General features: G+C 38.4%; 1 protein-coding gene across 1 annotated transcript in view; it reads right to left on the bottom strand.

Moving 5' to 3' along the window:
- The window catches only part of FBN2 (fibrillin 2), a 244389-nt gene that overhangs the window by 63419 nt on the left and 164642 nt on the right, over positions 1–16328 (bottom strand). Inside the window, exons 21-32 of the mRNA XM_070411499.1 lie at positions 13718–13855; positions 12806–12856; positions 12205–12330; positions 8891–9118; positions 8251–8376; positions 5883–6011; positions 4975–5100; positions 2678–2803; positions 2140–2262; positions 1859–1984; positions 1386–1511; positions 523–645 (exon numbers count right to left, since the gene is read on the bottom strand). Of these exons, the coding sequence (XP_070267600.1) occupies positions 523–645; positions 1386–1511; positions 1859–1984; positions 2140–2262; positions 2678–2803; positions 4975–5100; positions 5883–6011; positions 8251–8376; positions 8891–9118; positions 12205–12330; positions 12806–12856; positions 13718–13855 (1548 nt within the window). The remainder of the gene's footprint in view (positions 1–522; positions 646–1385; positions 1512–1858; positions 1985–2139; positions 2263–2677; positions 2804–4974; positions 5101–5882; positions 6012–8250; positions 8377–8890; positions 9119–12204; positions 12331–12805; positions 12857–13717; positions 13856–16328) is intronic.

A 16328-nucleotide genomic window follows, 5' to 3' on the forward strand; every position in this document is an offset into this window, starting at 1 on the left:
ACACTTGGAATATGTCAACTGTTTCCCCATTCTCCTTTCTTTAAATCGGACCCCTTGCAATCCAGCAAAACATTAATATTTCTCTGGAAGAAAAATTCTATTTTTATTAGGAGGCTGGTATGGACTACTTACTCCAGACTTAGGTTATCTGAAAACACCTTTTCATTCCCTTCATTTATTTCAACAAGTTTTAAATCTCACTGATTATGAAAAGATTGGGGAAATATATTAGTCATTTTCATGATACAGCTGTTTGAATTTTTGGCTACACATCAAATAATTTTTACTGAACAACACACTGAAAAACAGATGCCAAGGCATACTGTTGTAATTTGATCATTTATACTATTGTTAAAGGAAACTCTTAGACAAGAACTATCTTGCAACTAAAGATGGCCTTTGGTTTTCAAGAGAATAAATAAAAGAGCATGCTCCTCTTCAAATATGCGGGTTAACAACTACGTAAAGGAGAGCCTCTAAGAATTTGGTCTTAGCCAAGGTTAGTTGCATTTGCAAACTCACCAATACATTTGATGCCATTTCCAATCCAGCCTTCCCTGCAGCTACACTTGAAGCTTCCTGGGACGTTTAGACATGAGGCATGCATGTCACAGTTGTGGGCACCAATTTCACACTCATCCACATCTGAGAAACATAGTTAATATGAAGAAGATAAAATACAAGCTAATTAGTTCTACTTCCCACTATCTTTCTGTGCAGATAACATTTTAAAATGTGGAGGTATCTAAAACTGTACAAAGAAAACATTAACATTTTTATTTTTCATAGAGTCCAACAAGATTTGAAACGTCATGATCCAAATCAAGCAAGCCCTTCTCTAGAAGAAACTGCCATCCCTTTTCCAGTGGAGATGCAGCAGCTCTTGTCCTGATAGATGTGTGTGCCAGCCCCTACCCACACCAGCAACCCTTCCCCTTCCTGGGCCCAGACAAAACTCCATGTGGAACTATAGACAAAATTCCATGTAGAACTATAGATGACAAGAGAAATCTTATTTCCAAAAAGAGACTGTTTTTCTTCCTTACGCATGTCTCCTAGTTGGGCAGCAGTCCTCCTAGGAAAGTGGACGCTGCTTCAGGAGCCACCAGAAGCACATCAGAGCCACAGGGCCCAGACTCCACACCCACTCTCCACTCCACCTGTGGGCCCACAGCCAACTCTGCGGTGGGGAGTAGCTGAACGGTGTGCCACCACAAAGAAGAGCCAAACACCTCACACATGCTCTGTGTCAGCTCCTCATCACACATACAGTCACAGCCTGGTGTGGGTAACAGCCTAACGGATGCTGGTGAGCAGATGATGTCAAAGGTTGGCCTCTGAAACATAAGAAGCCGAAACATGGAGGATACAAGCTTGAGACCTACCTGTGCATCCTGTGGTCCCCTTCTTCACTGAATAACCCAGCTGACAGTGGCAAATGAAGGATCCCTTGGTATTCTCACACTCCCCAAACATGCAGATGTTTGAATTTAAGTCACACTCATTCACATCTAGAAAATGTATTTTCAATATCTTGGTTAGTACTTGTTCATCTTAGTAGTTCTAAAGCAATCTTTTAAACTGAATAGCATAATACTAAAATACACAAATAAAATTTGAAAATATAATCTATTTGCAAGATACAGTGTTGCAGATAAATATAATGTATTTAAGGATTTTTTCCAAATAAATTCTCCATTTCAGCTTTTACATCTTTTAATAAAATGGTTTGATTTTTAAAATAACTGAAAAAGCCTCTTCTTATGTTTATAAGTGTGTGCGTGCATAAATGTGCCTAAATTTGGATATGTGTGCGTGTGCGTGTATATAAATATTTATCCACTTTTATGGTACCCACCGATGCATGTTTTCATGTCCATTGAAGCCATGAAGCCATCATAACACAGACAGCGATACTCTCCAGGAATGTTGGTACACTGGCCACCATCACAAATATCAGGATTGTTTTCACATTCATCAATATCTGATGATACAAAATTAACATCAAATGAAAGGAAGGATGGCTTTGAGTAAGCTCAGATATTTTTCCCCATCCAGTTCCACTCAAATTATCTGGAGCCAGATGTATAAGATAAAATTAATTAAACGCACAAAGTGTGTGTGTTTTCTTTTCTGTACCTGCGCATGATCTCCCATCAGGCATCAGGGCATAACCCTCACTGCAGCTGCATTCATAGCTTCCTTCTGAATTGGTGCACTGGGTGTCGCAGCCTCCGTTCATTATCATGCACTCGTCAATATCTGTAAAAACATTGCCACCACATTGCTTGTCAGGGCTACTTCCTTAAAAATAAATAGCTTTTCTTCTTTTGAAACTTAAATAGCTTTGAATTTTTCTTCCCATTATTCATGTTGCTTTAGCATCATACCATTAATCTTACTTAGTTTTTTTTTACTGCCTTTTAGACAGCATTCCATTTGACATTTAGCTCCAGTAACCTAAGAATAAAGAGCTCAAAAGCATAATAACTATGGAGTTTAGGTAGTTTTCTATGATAAAACCAGAGATTCCTGTGCAAAACCACCAAACCATGGCATCTTAGATTCATTTTTAGGACAAATAACTCCCATTGACTTCATTATAGAGTTAGTGCCAGCAGTTGCCCTAGGCTTATCTGAGAAATACAGGTTCCAGATCCCCCTGGCCTACTCTCACCTGTACAGCCCTGCCGGTCAGGTGTGGCCTGGTATCCAGGATTGCAGGAGCACTGGTAAGTTCCTATCATGTTCACACATTTTCCATTTCTACAGAGATTGTCACTCAGGGAGCATTCATTAATATCTATAAAAAGAAACACAGAATTAATGTTTTACACAATTAAAAACATCACACAAACTATCAAGAATATGCTGCACTGGAGCCATGGTCTGCAAAAGGCTTTGTGTACTTCAAAGGGAAGTAAAATAATCTCCTGGGGCACTATCTGGAATATTAAGAAAATTTTGGATTCTATATTTCTTATTTCTACCCACAACAGTGCTGTCCAGTAGAACTTTCTACAGTGATAGAAGTGTTCCACATCTGGGCTGTCCAATATGTAGCTCCTACTGAGCACTTGAAACGTGGATAGTCTGACTAAGGAATTGACTTTTTACTGTTATTTAATTTTACTTAAATTTAAATAGCCACATGTGGCTAGTGACTACCACATTAGACCACACACATGTAGCACATGCCGGAAATGAAGCTTGCTCACGTTGAATAGATGGGTTTACTTTGGCACGCTCAGCTGGTCCTATCAGATGGTCAAGTGTTGATGTCTCCTGAGGGAAGACATCTGGTTCCGCAGAACAGCGGGGCTGCCTACAGGGCCCTCACCTGTTCATCTGTTTTCACTGAGTTGTGCGTTCAGTGTGCCTGGAAAGGTGGACCTATATATTATGCTGCCTATTTTAAAATTAACTAACCCTTATAAGATAAACAAGTGCCTTAAAAAAAAAAAAACTCCTGCAAAGATCTATGAAATAAGCTAGTAGTAATGATGAAGTCACAAGAGAACAGCAAGGAAAGGGTAGTGACACTTTCCATCAGACAAACTCGCTGGCAGACACAATATAAGGTGAAAACAATGACAACATAACCGGATATAGCAAGAAATTCATCCCCAGTTCTCAAAATTAGTAAGACGACTATGTGACATACAAATGTATGTCTATGATCATTATATGTTTTATTCTATATGCAAAAATATGTACCTTATATTGTATATTATACCTTTGAGGGGTACATTTTTTTTCAGCTCTAAGATCCATAAAAACCAATCAACAAAATAAACTGACCTCTGAGTCACTGTTTGACAACCATGAATAAATATTTTGTAATTATTTGTGTAAAAACACTATTTGTACCACTATTAAAATAAAATAAAAATGTTTAAAGCTTTTAAGTTTACCTTTAAAAAGTGTCTATTTAGTCTGTGATTTAAGATTCATCTAATATATTAGGATCTCGCTATAAATAGAGTTTATAAATAAATATACTAAGATGTGCTTAAATTATGTTTGTGTGTGATCTGCTCTATCTTACACTGTCTTTTTTGTTTATACTTTCAAGAAAGATGTCTGTGAAGAAAATGTTTATTGGCTAAATCCAAGTTTTAAAGCCAGTATACGAGAATATAGTAAGCACAGAGGCCTTCGTATATTTATGAAAAGCAGTAGGTGGGAATGCTCTGAGACCAACAGCTGGTCTTCTCCTGTGGCCCCTGACATCCCTACTGAGCTCAGGGCCAAGGAAGAGACCTGGTATTTCTGTGAGAAGAGGGAGTAAGGGGAGCTCACATGTTCTCACATGAGCTAGTGGAGCCTATGACAGTGATGGCGAACCTTTTGAGCTCGGCGTGTCAGCATTTTGAAAAACCCTAACTTAACTCTGGTGCCGTGTCACATATAGAAATTTTTTGATATTTGCAACCATAGTAAAACAAAGACTTATATTTTTATATTTATTTTATATATTTAAATGCCATTTGACAAAGAAAAATCAACCAAAAAAATGAGTTCGTGTGTCACCTCTGACACGCGTGTCATAGGTTCGCCATCACTGGCCTATGATGACAGACATGGGCACAGAAGCAAACTCTGCTGAGTGACTGCACAGGTATATGCACAGGTGAACTATCAGGGAGCAGGCCTTCCAAGAGGAGCAGCTATCCCATCCCATCTACCTGGAGGAGGGAACGACATGGCCTTACACAAAGTCCCTCACCCAGGATCCTTTCAGGTGCACTTGTAATGAAAAAGAGGCTACCAGGACAATGCTGGCTCATTCGCGTGTGTCCCCAAAGCATTCTCTAAAGATGGCCTTAATCCAAATGTAGGGACTCTGAATTTATCATTTTTAATCAGCTAGATTTCACATGGCAGAATCAAGTTTATTAGAATCAACCACTGATCTTTATCATCTTCACTAGCTGACCTGAGTGGGTTTATGTGCTGAGGAGACAAACTCACCCACACAGTCCTCACGGGAAGGGGATAGCTCGTGTCCCAGTGGGCAGTCACACTGAAAACTGCCCTCAGTGTTCACGCAGGTGCCACCCCTACAAAGGAGAGGGTTACGTTCACATTCGTCAATGTCTGAAAGGTAAAAATGTGAGATCCATTAAAGAACTCTGAGGAAAAAACATTCACGCATACAGCATGGGAGAAAGAATCATTATGCGAGGTAAGTGTGACTCAAATGGAAGAGACAGGCTGAATAGGAGATGGGATAATGCTCACCTCACCTTTTCTTTTGTCAGCGGATAAATGGTTAAAGTTCTACTCTTAAAGACAGTGAGCTAACAAAGAATTTACTTGTATGAAATAAACAGGTTCGCACAAGATAAAAATAAACAATATTTACTTTATGTCACTCTAAACTCCAGATATCATTTATTGCTGTCTACATCTCTAATCAAAGTGAAAGAAAAATCTTAGACTTTGCACCTCTACACAGCATGAGTGAGTCCTATAGGCTGCTGAAAACGAGTGGGCTAACAGATGGGCAATACCAAAGAGTGTGTAATAACACACAAGTAAGGAAAATCACAGGAGATTCACATGAATCTAAATTTTGGGATCACCACACAATGTCATACATTTTAAATGAATCCTTCCTGAGTAGTCTGTGTGGATTTTAGATTCTATGAATAAACAGAACCCAGCCTCAATATCTCACTGCCATTAAGGTGCCAAGAGGTTGGGGCTCCCCAAGAGCCATCCGGGAGCAGACTTCCTGTCTGACATGTGAGGGTGTTCTCTCACACCACAACTCCTTGCCAAGCAAGCTGTCAACAGCTCTGAGACAAGCCATGGTCGAGCCAGAGTCTGGGCTCTATTGGTTTCAAGCCTGGAGAGGAAGAGCTCAAGCCGCTTACCCATGCAGTTCTTCATCATCATGAACCCACTTTCGTAGCCTTCGAAGCACTCACACTCAAAGCTGCCTGGCGTGTTGACACAGATCCCACTTCCACAGAGATCAGGGGAGATCCTGCACTCGTCTATGTCTAATTCATAGGGTTTAAGAGAAATAAAAAAATAGAATGAGATGAGAAGGTGTTAGAGATTTGGCCTTCCAAGTGAAGGTGAAGCACACTGGAAATGTTGGGGAAGTCAGTGGCTAGCGGTTTGAGGATGCATTTTCAGCAGATCAGCTAGAGGGGGTCAGGCCTTGGGCACATTCCTTTCCCCAACTGCCGAAACTGTCATGGCCAATGGGCAGGTGGGGCCTTTTGCCTTCAAGAATTCTGGAATTAGGGATTTCTTTCTGTGGCTTTGAAATGGTGACAGATGGATAAACCAAGCAACTGCAGGAGGAGCCAAACAAGGCAGATGGCAAACGAGGAAGCAGTGGACACAGGAGGAAAATCTCACGCACGATGCAAAGACCATGCTGGTTCTGCGACACTAACTCATGCCCACCCTGGTGTCAGAACAGGGGGCTGCTGCCTCTGGCAGAGTGACCAACCACAGAGGGACAGCCTCGGATGCAGAAGCAGCCAACTAACTCTGAGCCAGAGAGCGCTCATATTCGGCAGGGCCTTGGAATATGCCGTAATTTCTGTTTGTTTTTTTTTATGTCACATTCAGATGTGATCTAATTTTAAAAATATAAATTAAAAAAATGTTTGTTACTTTTTATATACTATAGTAATTAAGAATCTTCAATAGCAGCATTTATATTCTAAAAAACAGGATTCTTGGAGAAACCTCCCATGCCTGTAACTAAGATTTTTCAATAGAGAAGTCGTGTCTATAAAATATAATGAAGAAAACATGACTTTTTAAAAAAAATTTTTGTCACAATGGGAAAAAAATGCTTTGCCAGCATCTGTTTATTTTGCTGAATTTCCATTTTTAAGTTTCTCTATAGCAGGATTTATAAGTCGCTAACATATGCATGCACTGCTTTCTCCCAGCTATTAATACATAGAAGGAAGTCCCTAGGCAGATGAAGGGGGGCTGGGATAAAGGGAGATGACAGCAAAGAGAAACTGTCCAGATGGAAGTCAGAAATGTTGGAGGAGTAGAGGGCAAGAGATAGCTCCTAGGAGTCAGCTCAACAGAGGGCACCCATGAAGTCATTAAGGTAAATGTCATTCTGAGAGGCAGAATGCTAAGAGAGCAAAGGACTGTGGAAAATGCTAAAGGGATGAAAAATGCCAAAGTCAAGAAGAATCTGTGAAGATTAGAGAAGAAACATCATTGTCAAAGAAGGGCAACTGAAACAGGAAAGTACCATGGAAACCAAGAGAGAAGAAAATCCAGGAGGGGATCTAGCCAGAGGCTGAGGAGAACATGCACAGATGAGGAAAACATGTTACAACTTCTCTATTTTAAACTTTACCATTTTTAATAGGATACTATATCAAGTGTGGACAATTGTTGATTTAATGGCTATGTTTTCTAGTACTCATATACACTGAAAATTTTATATATATATATATATATATATATATATATACATATATATATATATAAAACAAATATATATATTTCTTAATCCTTATCCAAGGATATTTTTTCCCACTGCTTTTTAGGAAGAGTGGAAGGGAGGGGGAGAGACAAAGAGAGAAAAACATCGATGTGAGAGAGACACATTGACTGGTTGCCTCTTGCATACGGCCCAAATGGGGCCAGGGATCAAGCCTGCAACCAAGGTATGTGCCCTTCACCAGAATGGAGCCTGAGACTCTTCAGTCCGTGGCCTACACTTTAACCACTGAGCAAACAGGCTAAGGCAGAAAATCATGTTTTTAATGTAGTTCTGTAGATAAAACAGCATTTTCATTCTATTTTGCAGCGCTCTCACAGGTTTGGAGAAGTGGTTTAAGAGTAGGAAAAAGGAAACAAACAGAAAAATGGAAAACTGTACATGTTCTCAACAAGAGGATGGGCTTTAAAAAAAAAAAAAATATATATATATATATATATGTATATATATATATATACACACACACATATATATATATATATATATATATAATTGATTTCAGAGAGAGGGAGAGACAGAAACATCAATGATGAGAATCATTGATTGGCTGCCTCCTGCATGCCCCCTACTGGGGATCGAGCCCGCAACCGGGGCATGTGCCCCTGACCGGAATCGAACCTGGGACCCTTCAGTCCACAGGCCAAGGCCCTATCCAAGGAGCCAAACCAACTAGGATAGGGCTTTTGATGGCAGTGCTTTCAAACAGCAAAAGGAAGAGAGCCAGGGCTTACCAAATACAAGGAGCGTCTTACCTGTGCAGTTTCTTTCCTCCATGTCTAGAGCAAAGCCATTATTGCAACGGCACTTGAAACTTCCAATTGTATTTCTGCACTTTCCATAGGTGCACATTCCAGGAAAAGCTTTGCATTCATTGATATCTAAAAGCAGAGTAAAGCCGGACTGAAGAGTTGGTTGATATAAAACAGTAGGCCTATCACTTTCAGTTTAAAATCTATTATGATGGAAAAGAAAGTATCCAAGTCAAAAATGTCAATGATCACATTGATGCTACACAAAAAGTTTCAACTGTGAAAAAGATTCTGTGTTCTTCATGAAGGATTCTGATGCCTTTATTTCTGCTGGTTTGTTTTGTAAAGTTTAGGGATCTAGAGAAGTTTTCGCTACATCGGGGCTGCATCTAGTTGGGCTGTGCTAAGGAAAGCAGAGTTACAGTAGAGTGATAGTAGGAAAGCGAGATTAGCAGACTGTTTTGTATCTTTACTTCCATATCATCTTATATAGGTGATTTTCACACCTGGGATATAAGGTTGGCCACAAATTATGCCTAACAAAGAAAATAAAGCGGGAAATCAAATGTCTGAAGCAAAACCAAATCTCAGAGAATGTGGAGGGTGAGTGTTAGTGTAGGGGACTGATGTGCCGCTCAGTTACCTTTGTAAAATGGTCTCCCAGTAAGGACATCCCCTCTGTTAGCAAAGCCAGGACCCCTGGGGCACAGGGTGTCGTACTCCTTGGTGCCAGGTTTGGGGCATTCCTCACACTCAGTGCCCCAAGCTGCCCCCACGGCACAGCAGCAGGCATCCATGCGGAACTTCCCAGGAACAGGATGGACGCATTCATCTTCATCCCACTTCAAGTAGCATTGCTCCATGCGGATGTCTATGCGGAGGGTGAAATTGCAGTTTGAGATGAAGTTATAACACTGAACATTCAGATACCGAACTTCTGCTCGGTGCCTGGCATGAAGCCAGGCCCTGGAGATTCACCAGTAGGTGAGAGCCACAAGCCCAGCACCTCCTGGAATGGAGTCCATAATGACAGTCATCTAATGAGAGCAAGGTGGGTTCTCCTTCAGTATCACTAATTCTCACAAGCCACCTTCAGGAGAAAAGGTTCCCTTGTGACAAGGCTTTTCCATATCATCACCTATGACCCCCTTCTTGTATTGCTCACTTCAGAAAGAATGAATTCATTTCAGTGACAGATTCTTCTTGTTCACTGAATGGCTTAGAGTGGCTTGTGAGCAGTCCTGTCGAATCCTAGTTATAAACAGTAAATGATCAACTTGAATCTACTGGCCAATTGATACAGGGATTAAAATACCTTTATAAAGAAAAACTATTATTGCACTTAAAGTTTTTTCTCCTGCCAAACTTATCTTTTCACCATGGGTTTTGCCCTAGGTTATGTAAATCTGCTCTAATAAGGGGCCAAATTATTTGTTTAAATGTCACATTTTCCCTTCAACTTCAAAGCATATTAAAGTCTCGGCATGCTAGCTAGGACCTCAGAAGATCAATCAACAGTCACAAAATAGGGTAAATTAGCATAATCTATAGATAACACATTTATCCGTTAGCCAGGAGAGTTGTTGGTCAAACTACAGTCAAACACTTGGCTGTTAAATTGCAAATATAGATAATGAGTTCAGAAAAGGCTTTCCTTAACCAAATTACATGTTTTACTTGATAAGATTATTTCAAGATATTAAATCCTTTCCTAAACCTGAAAACTGTTTAACAGAGGAAAAGAGATCCCTAATGGAAATGTAAACACAAACAAGTAAATGTGTTTTTTATTTTACTGTCAATACTGATTCTTTCAAGTTCTCAACCAAAAGTAGTATCAACTCTAGCTACTTCCTTTAGCCTAGTATTATATACATTTCCAAGTATTATAATTAAGAAGTCCTATTTTTAAAGAAAAAATAACAGTGGTAAATTTTTATTTTGATTTGGTAGACTGAATATAGATATTCACAGTAGGTGATTTTACCCCAGATAGCTGCACTACCACCAACCAAAAGCCACATTCCCCACCAGTGTGAGATGTAACAGTAATCCAATGAGTCTCCTTACCACAAGACACTCAGGGACTGGTCCCACTTATAGCCAACTTTATCCTATGCTGTCACTAGGGCAGTAAGGATCTTAACAAGATGTGACAGTTTTATTTAAGTACAGGTAGCCTGAGAACTCTGGCTTGAGTCAAACTGTTTCTGATGTAATTGAGGTAATTTGCTCAAGAAGCTATTCTGGAATTAATCTCTCTCTTTTTCTTTTTTTAAACAAAGCATTTGAACTAAGGATGTAAAAAGTTATGATAGCCTGGCAGAGTAATCTGGTGTCTTTACTATGCAGATTCATATCAGTATTTACATCAGGAATCAAAACACTGTCAGCACACTTGCCACATAGGTCTGTGAATGTTTTGATTGGCTTGCACAGAAACTAAAATATAAATTTGGAAGCCTCTGGATGGTTTATGTACTCTACAGTTTGCTGCAATCCCCACCACTCCTTATTACCACCTCACTCATTTATATTACCTGCCTGTCCCCTCAAAGTGTTGCGGTTTGGGACCGCTGATTTAGATAAATTCTATCAAAGCAGTTTACCTCTACTTTTATTCTCAGAAAATTTTACATTTTCTTATGTCAATCTCTTCTTGAAACTTTCTCACATCTCCAGCTACAAGCAATTAATGTAGCATAATTCAAGTAGTGACAAAAACATTTAACCAAAGTACAGAGATGAAAAACTCAACATATCATTTTAGAATATTACAGAAGGTTTAATTTTGAGGGATGTTATTGGGAATTAATTCTGCTTAGTGATGATTCACAATCCATGATATATCTTCATAAACAGTATCCTTTGGTTACTGAAGGCAACTTGATTTCATTAGTCAATTAGCATACTGGCACTCTGTCATCTTCAAGAGACACTTAATTTTTTTCTAAACTTTGTAAATAATTTAAGCATAAAAATCTGAAAAGAATTTTTCTTTATACAGACTTTGAATATTATAATTTCTAAACATTTCCATATGATTTTACAGTCATACCTTATATTTAAATGTCATAAAAAATTAACTTAAAATCTGTGTTAATTATAAAACTAAACTGTATAATATTGCAAACATTTTTTTCTTACCACTAATTTTAAAAATCACTGATGTATACATAAATGCCTTAAGGATCTTTGAGTATAACATTACCATTGCTCAGGCTTTGTCTATAAACTTAAAATTAAAATACAAACCCATATAAGGTTATTTTTAAAACTTACTTTTCCATTGCATATTGGAAAAATCCTTTAAGTAAATGAAAGGTTGTTTAGATACAGAATTAATACAAGTTTCTTTTCAATCATGAAACTCAACTTCAGTCAAGCATGACATTGATAAAGAATAAGGTCAACAAGGCATTTCTATAATACAATGTTGAAAAAAAAAGCTTCTTCATTTTTAGAAAATAAAGCATTAACAAAATTTAAACTCTAAAGGAAGTTAAGGAAGAAAAGGGATCGGTCAATGTTTTCAAAGAGAAACAACATAACTTTGACCATGACTTCCCCCACTGTTGTCTAAGAGCACAGCTGCATTGAGCTGGTAAATGTTAACTTCAAATACTAGTCTCCAATTTTTCTTCCATGTTCAAAATATACATAGTTCTCCTACTCCACTGACTCAGTGTGAAAGCTTGAACTTGCCTAAAATATCTGATTAAAGAAATTTAATTTTGGGGGTAAAATTTTGAGCAGTATCAACTTTCTGTATTCTATAGAAATCATTTCATTGAAAAACGTTTATTTAAAAAATATCCATTAGTGATTTTCCCTCAAAATATCTCATTTAAAGTGTTTCCAGCTACATCCTAACGGTTTTTGACTGGTCACTGCCCAAAGAATAAGAAAAATTCATGGCTGGTTTCATGCATAAAATACACAAGGGCATGAACCTACCCAAACACACACGGCCAGTTCCATCCAATGTAAGGCCTTCAGGGCACTCACAATGAAAAGATCCTTTGCTATTGATACAGCGTCCATTTGGACAAACACCAGGAAACACCTCACACTCGTTAACATCTGCAGGGAAATGAAGCAAGTGCAGGAATAAAGATGTTACAAATAGAAAAGGCAGGTGTAGTCTTACTTCCCACATAGTATATTCAACTTGCAATACAATGTGAATTATTACTTGAGCTAAGTAGAAATATTCCACAATACAGCCACCGGTTTTCCTAGACAGCAGCTGTGAAAATGACCACAGCCTTGCCTGTCCATAGAACACAGCCCAGACGTGTTCCTCTGCCAGCTGCTCTGTGCCTCAAAGGCTATTGGTGGCCTCATGAAAATTTATGCAATGGTATAAAGAGGAAGAATGGGAGACTCGAAGCTGTTTCCTAAGAGTAGTATTCTAAAACATTTATTGATTACATTGAGTATTTTTATTGAAACTTCAAGAGTTTTGAAAATGATAAATATTTCCAAAGTGTGAGAGTCAATGACAATTTTACATACTGCTCTAAAGATTTACAATATCATCTGGGAATACACTCACCTTCACAGGTAACACCTTTAATCCTGGCAAAACCTCTTGGGCAAGCTGTATCTGTGAGAACAACAGGACACATTTTACTTCATAGTGAAAGAAAATACATCTGTCTGAAGCTCAAGAAACAGTATAATGGAATCTAAATGGGACTAGTAAAAACCACAAGCTGGGGAGTAGCGGACAAGGATGCCAGCTGCCCTCTGCTGAATTCAGTGTGGCACATGACATGCTGTGGTAACACCATCAGTGCTGACCCATATTGTAGTCCCATAATTTCTCCCATGAAAATTCCTTTTTGCTTTCACATTGCCAATGGAATTATAAATAAACAAATAAAAGATTTAAGGAAACATCGTGTTCTACAAGGACATATGCCAACAAGGACACTAGAGAATATTGATAGTCATCCAGCAGCTAAATTCCAGCTGACTCCCTTCCTTGTCTAAAATATTCAGAAGGGCCTGGCTGGGTGGCTCCGTTGGTTGGAACATCGTCCTATATACCAAAAGGCTGCGGTTTTGATTCCTGGTTAGGGCACATACCTAGATTGAGGGTTTGATCCCCAGTTGGATGTGTATGGGAGGCAACTGATCAATGTTTCTCATATCAATGCCTCTCTCTCTTTCTCACTGTCTCTGTCTCTGTCTCTGTCTCTCTCCCTCCCTCACTCTAAAAATCTATAAACATATCTCCAGGTGAGGATAAAAAGAAAAGACATTAAAAAGGTTTGATTACATAAAAGGATAAACCAAATACATATTTTAAGAAATGAATAAATTCCACCATAAAAGACAACATTTTAGGGAGGGTAATGATGTTATAGCCTTCCTCACTATGGAAATGCACAGTGGACAAGGTGCCCAGTTGAGGGAGAAGCTTTCCAATGAGAAGCCAAGAGCCCCTTGGTCAGGCTCCTACCTAGCTCACAGCGCTCACAGGGGCTCCCCCAGGCGGCTCCAAGGGTGGCACAGCATTCAGATTTCAGAGTGGCTCCATTAATGTTCACCTCACAGCGATTGTCCTGGATGTTGAGCCAACACGTCCCTTTCAGGCTGTCTAAAAATGAACAGGAAAGGATGGGGAGCTTTCATCTTTTGTATACACCAAAAACATTTTCATAGTATTAAAAAAACACAAAAGGGTTATTTTTAATAAATGTTAATAGCATATCCTTTGAACACATTTACATGAATATGCACTTAAATACAGTATATTACATACATGTAAATCAAATATTGTACTATATGTATCTCACAAAATATGGTAATTAATATAATTATACCTGCTGGTATTCTAGGAGCGGCCACTATTGCCCAAGATGTTATGCTTGTACTTGCGAACACAAAGCATTACCATAATAAGATCACTACTTTTGTGAAAAATACTCGTAAGATTTGTCCTTTATGATAACTGCTTTGATATTTAAGATTTTGTCAAATAATAGAATTCCTCAAATAATCTCTAATTTCCACCCAATACACCAGTATTTCTCCAGCTGAAGACACTTATTTGATGAATAATTTGAAAACACAAAAGAAATTAAAAAGGTAAAGAAGAAAAGAAACATCTCCTAAAAAACCACCAATAAGACATACCAGGGCTAATATTTGATGTATTTTCTTACAGGCATTTACCTATGTGTAGTTTTATTTCCAGTTCAAAAAGCAACACATATTTACAATAAAGTATTTGAAGAAACCAGGAAGCAAAGAAAATATAGAACTCATCTGCAATCCAACCATCTAGCGATAACCACTACTGATATTTTTAGATGTCTCCACATCAAATTGAAGTTCCTCCTTCCATGACTGTTAGGTAAGTGATTCTGAAGCCGCAACAAGGAATCCAGTAAAATACTGACATGGCAAAAAGTAAGTGTGTAAAATATGTCATTTATAAAGTTTTCCTTGTAGAACTGTGCACAACAGTTCCCAAAGCTCCTGATAACATGCAGATTCCTAAGTGTCCAGGTGTGAAGCCCCGGAATCTGCATGTGACAAACTCCTTAGATGGTTCCAATGCAGGTGATGTGTAAAACACAATTTAACAAAATCTTAATAGCATACCGTGACACACAGATTTGGAAAACAATAAAGAAAAAGCATATTCCAACATTTGTTTAAAACTCGATTATTTTAAAACTCAGTTAATACAGTTTTACTGCTAAAATTCAATAATGAAAACAAAACATAGCCAGAAACACAGAAGAGGAACTACGATGAAACTGGCAGATCCATGAAGGGAACACTGGAAATTTCTGATTTTGTATGGAACACAGCAGTGGGCAAGAGGAAGCTACCTGAAACCCAAGTCATCTGGGACAGAGGTTGAAACAAAACAAACAGCTCTGTCCTTGACTGGATACAGAGAGTTACGGGGCAAGGATGCGGAGAAGAGATGGACAGCCACTCTGCATTTAATTGTTTTGAGATTCATTTGAGTAAAAACTGTATACAAATGAAAAAGACTTGCTCATCGGCATTTGTATCAGGCCTCAAATTACAGGCTTTTTATAGACTTAAACCTGTAAATTCCATAGCATAGAGGAAACAGAAGCTCCTGTGAGGCTACTGTGTACTTAAATAGTCCATACTACTACCGTGTATTTTAAGGACCAGGACTAATTACTAATTATCACCTGGTTGTAGTCATTTTAAGTAAGATATATTGTAATAGCACTTGCTAATATTTATTGAGGTAGCAATAAGCAGTATTAAAGGCTTTCCATGTATAAGCTTACTTACTTAAACAACCCTATATGTTATGCACAATTTGCAGATGAGAAAACTGAGGCAAACTGAGGTCAGCTATTTTACCCAAGGTCACCCTGTTAGTGTCAGCATCGAGTCAAACCTGCATAGTCTGATTTCAGAGCCCTCACTCTGTAACATCATGCAGACTCTCTCTCTCTCCGTCTGTCTTATTTGTGTGTATATGTACTCACAAAAGATATATACATGTAGTTATATAGTCAGGAGCTAGAGAAGATGAAATACTGCCATTTGACAACATGGATGGATCTTGAGAGTATCATGCAAAGCAAAAAAGTCAGACTGAAAAGTCAATAACCAGATGCTTCCACTCATATGTGGGACAGAAAACAAATGAACAAACAGGACAAACAAAAAAACAAAAGCTCATAGACACAGACAACAGTATGATGGTTACCAGAGGGAAGGGCAGTGAGGGGAGGTGGAAAGGGGAAAAGGGGTCAAATATATGGTATTTAAAGGAGACTTGACTTTGGGTGGTGAATACACAATGCAATATATGTGATGTATTATAAAATTGTACACTTGAAACCTATATAACTTTATTAACCAATGCCACCCCAATAAATTTAATACATTTTTTAAGCCTCTGAAAAAATAAAGCAGGGTAAGGAGGTTGGAGGCTACAGTAATAGTCAAGAAGAGAAATAATGATGGCTGAGATTGAGGGCTGCTGGTGGTGGTAGTTGAAATATGGATACACTTCAAGTACAATCAACAGGATTTGCTGATGAATTCAATGTGAAGTTTGAGAGAAA

Source organism: Myotis yumanensis, unplaced genomic scaffold (genome assembly GCF_028538775.1).
Source record: "Myotis yumanensis isolate MYYU_CA2020_CCGP unplaced genomic scaffold, mMyoYum1.0.hap1 SCAF_4, whole genome shotgun sequence".
In the NCBI taxonomy this organism is placed as follows: Eukaryota; Metazoa; Chordata; class Mammalia; order Chiroptera; family Vespertilionidae; genus Myotis; species Myotis yumanensis.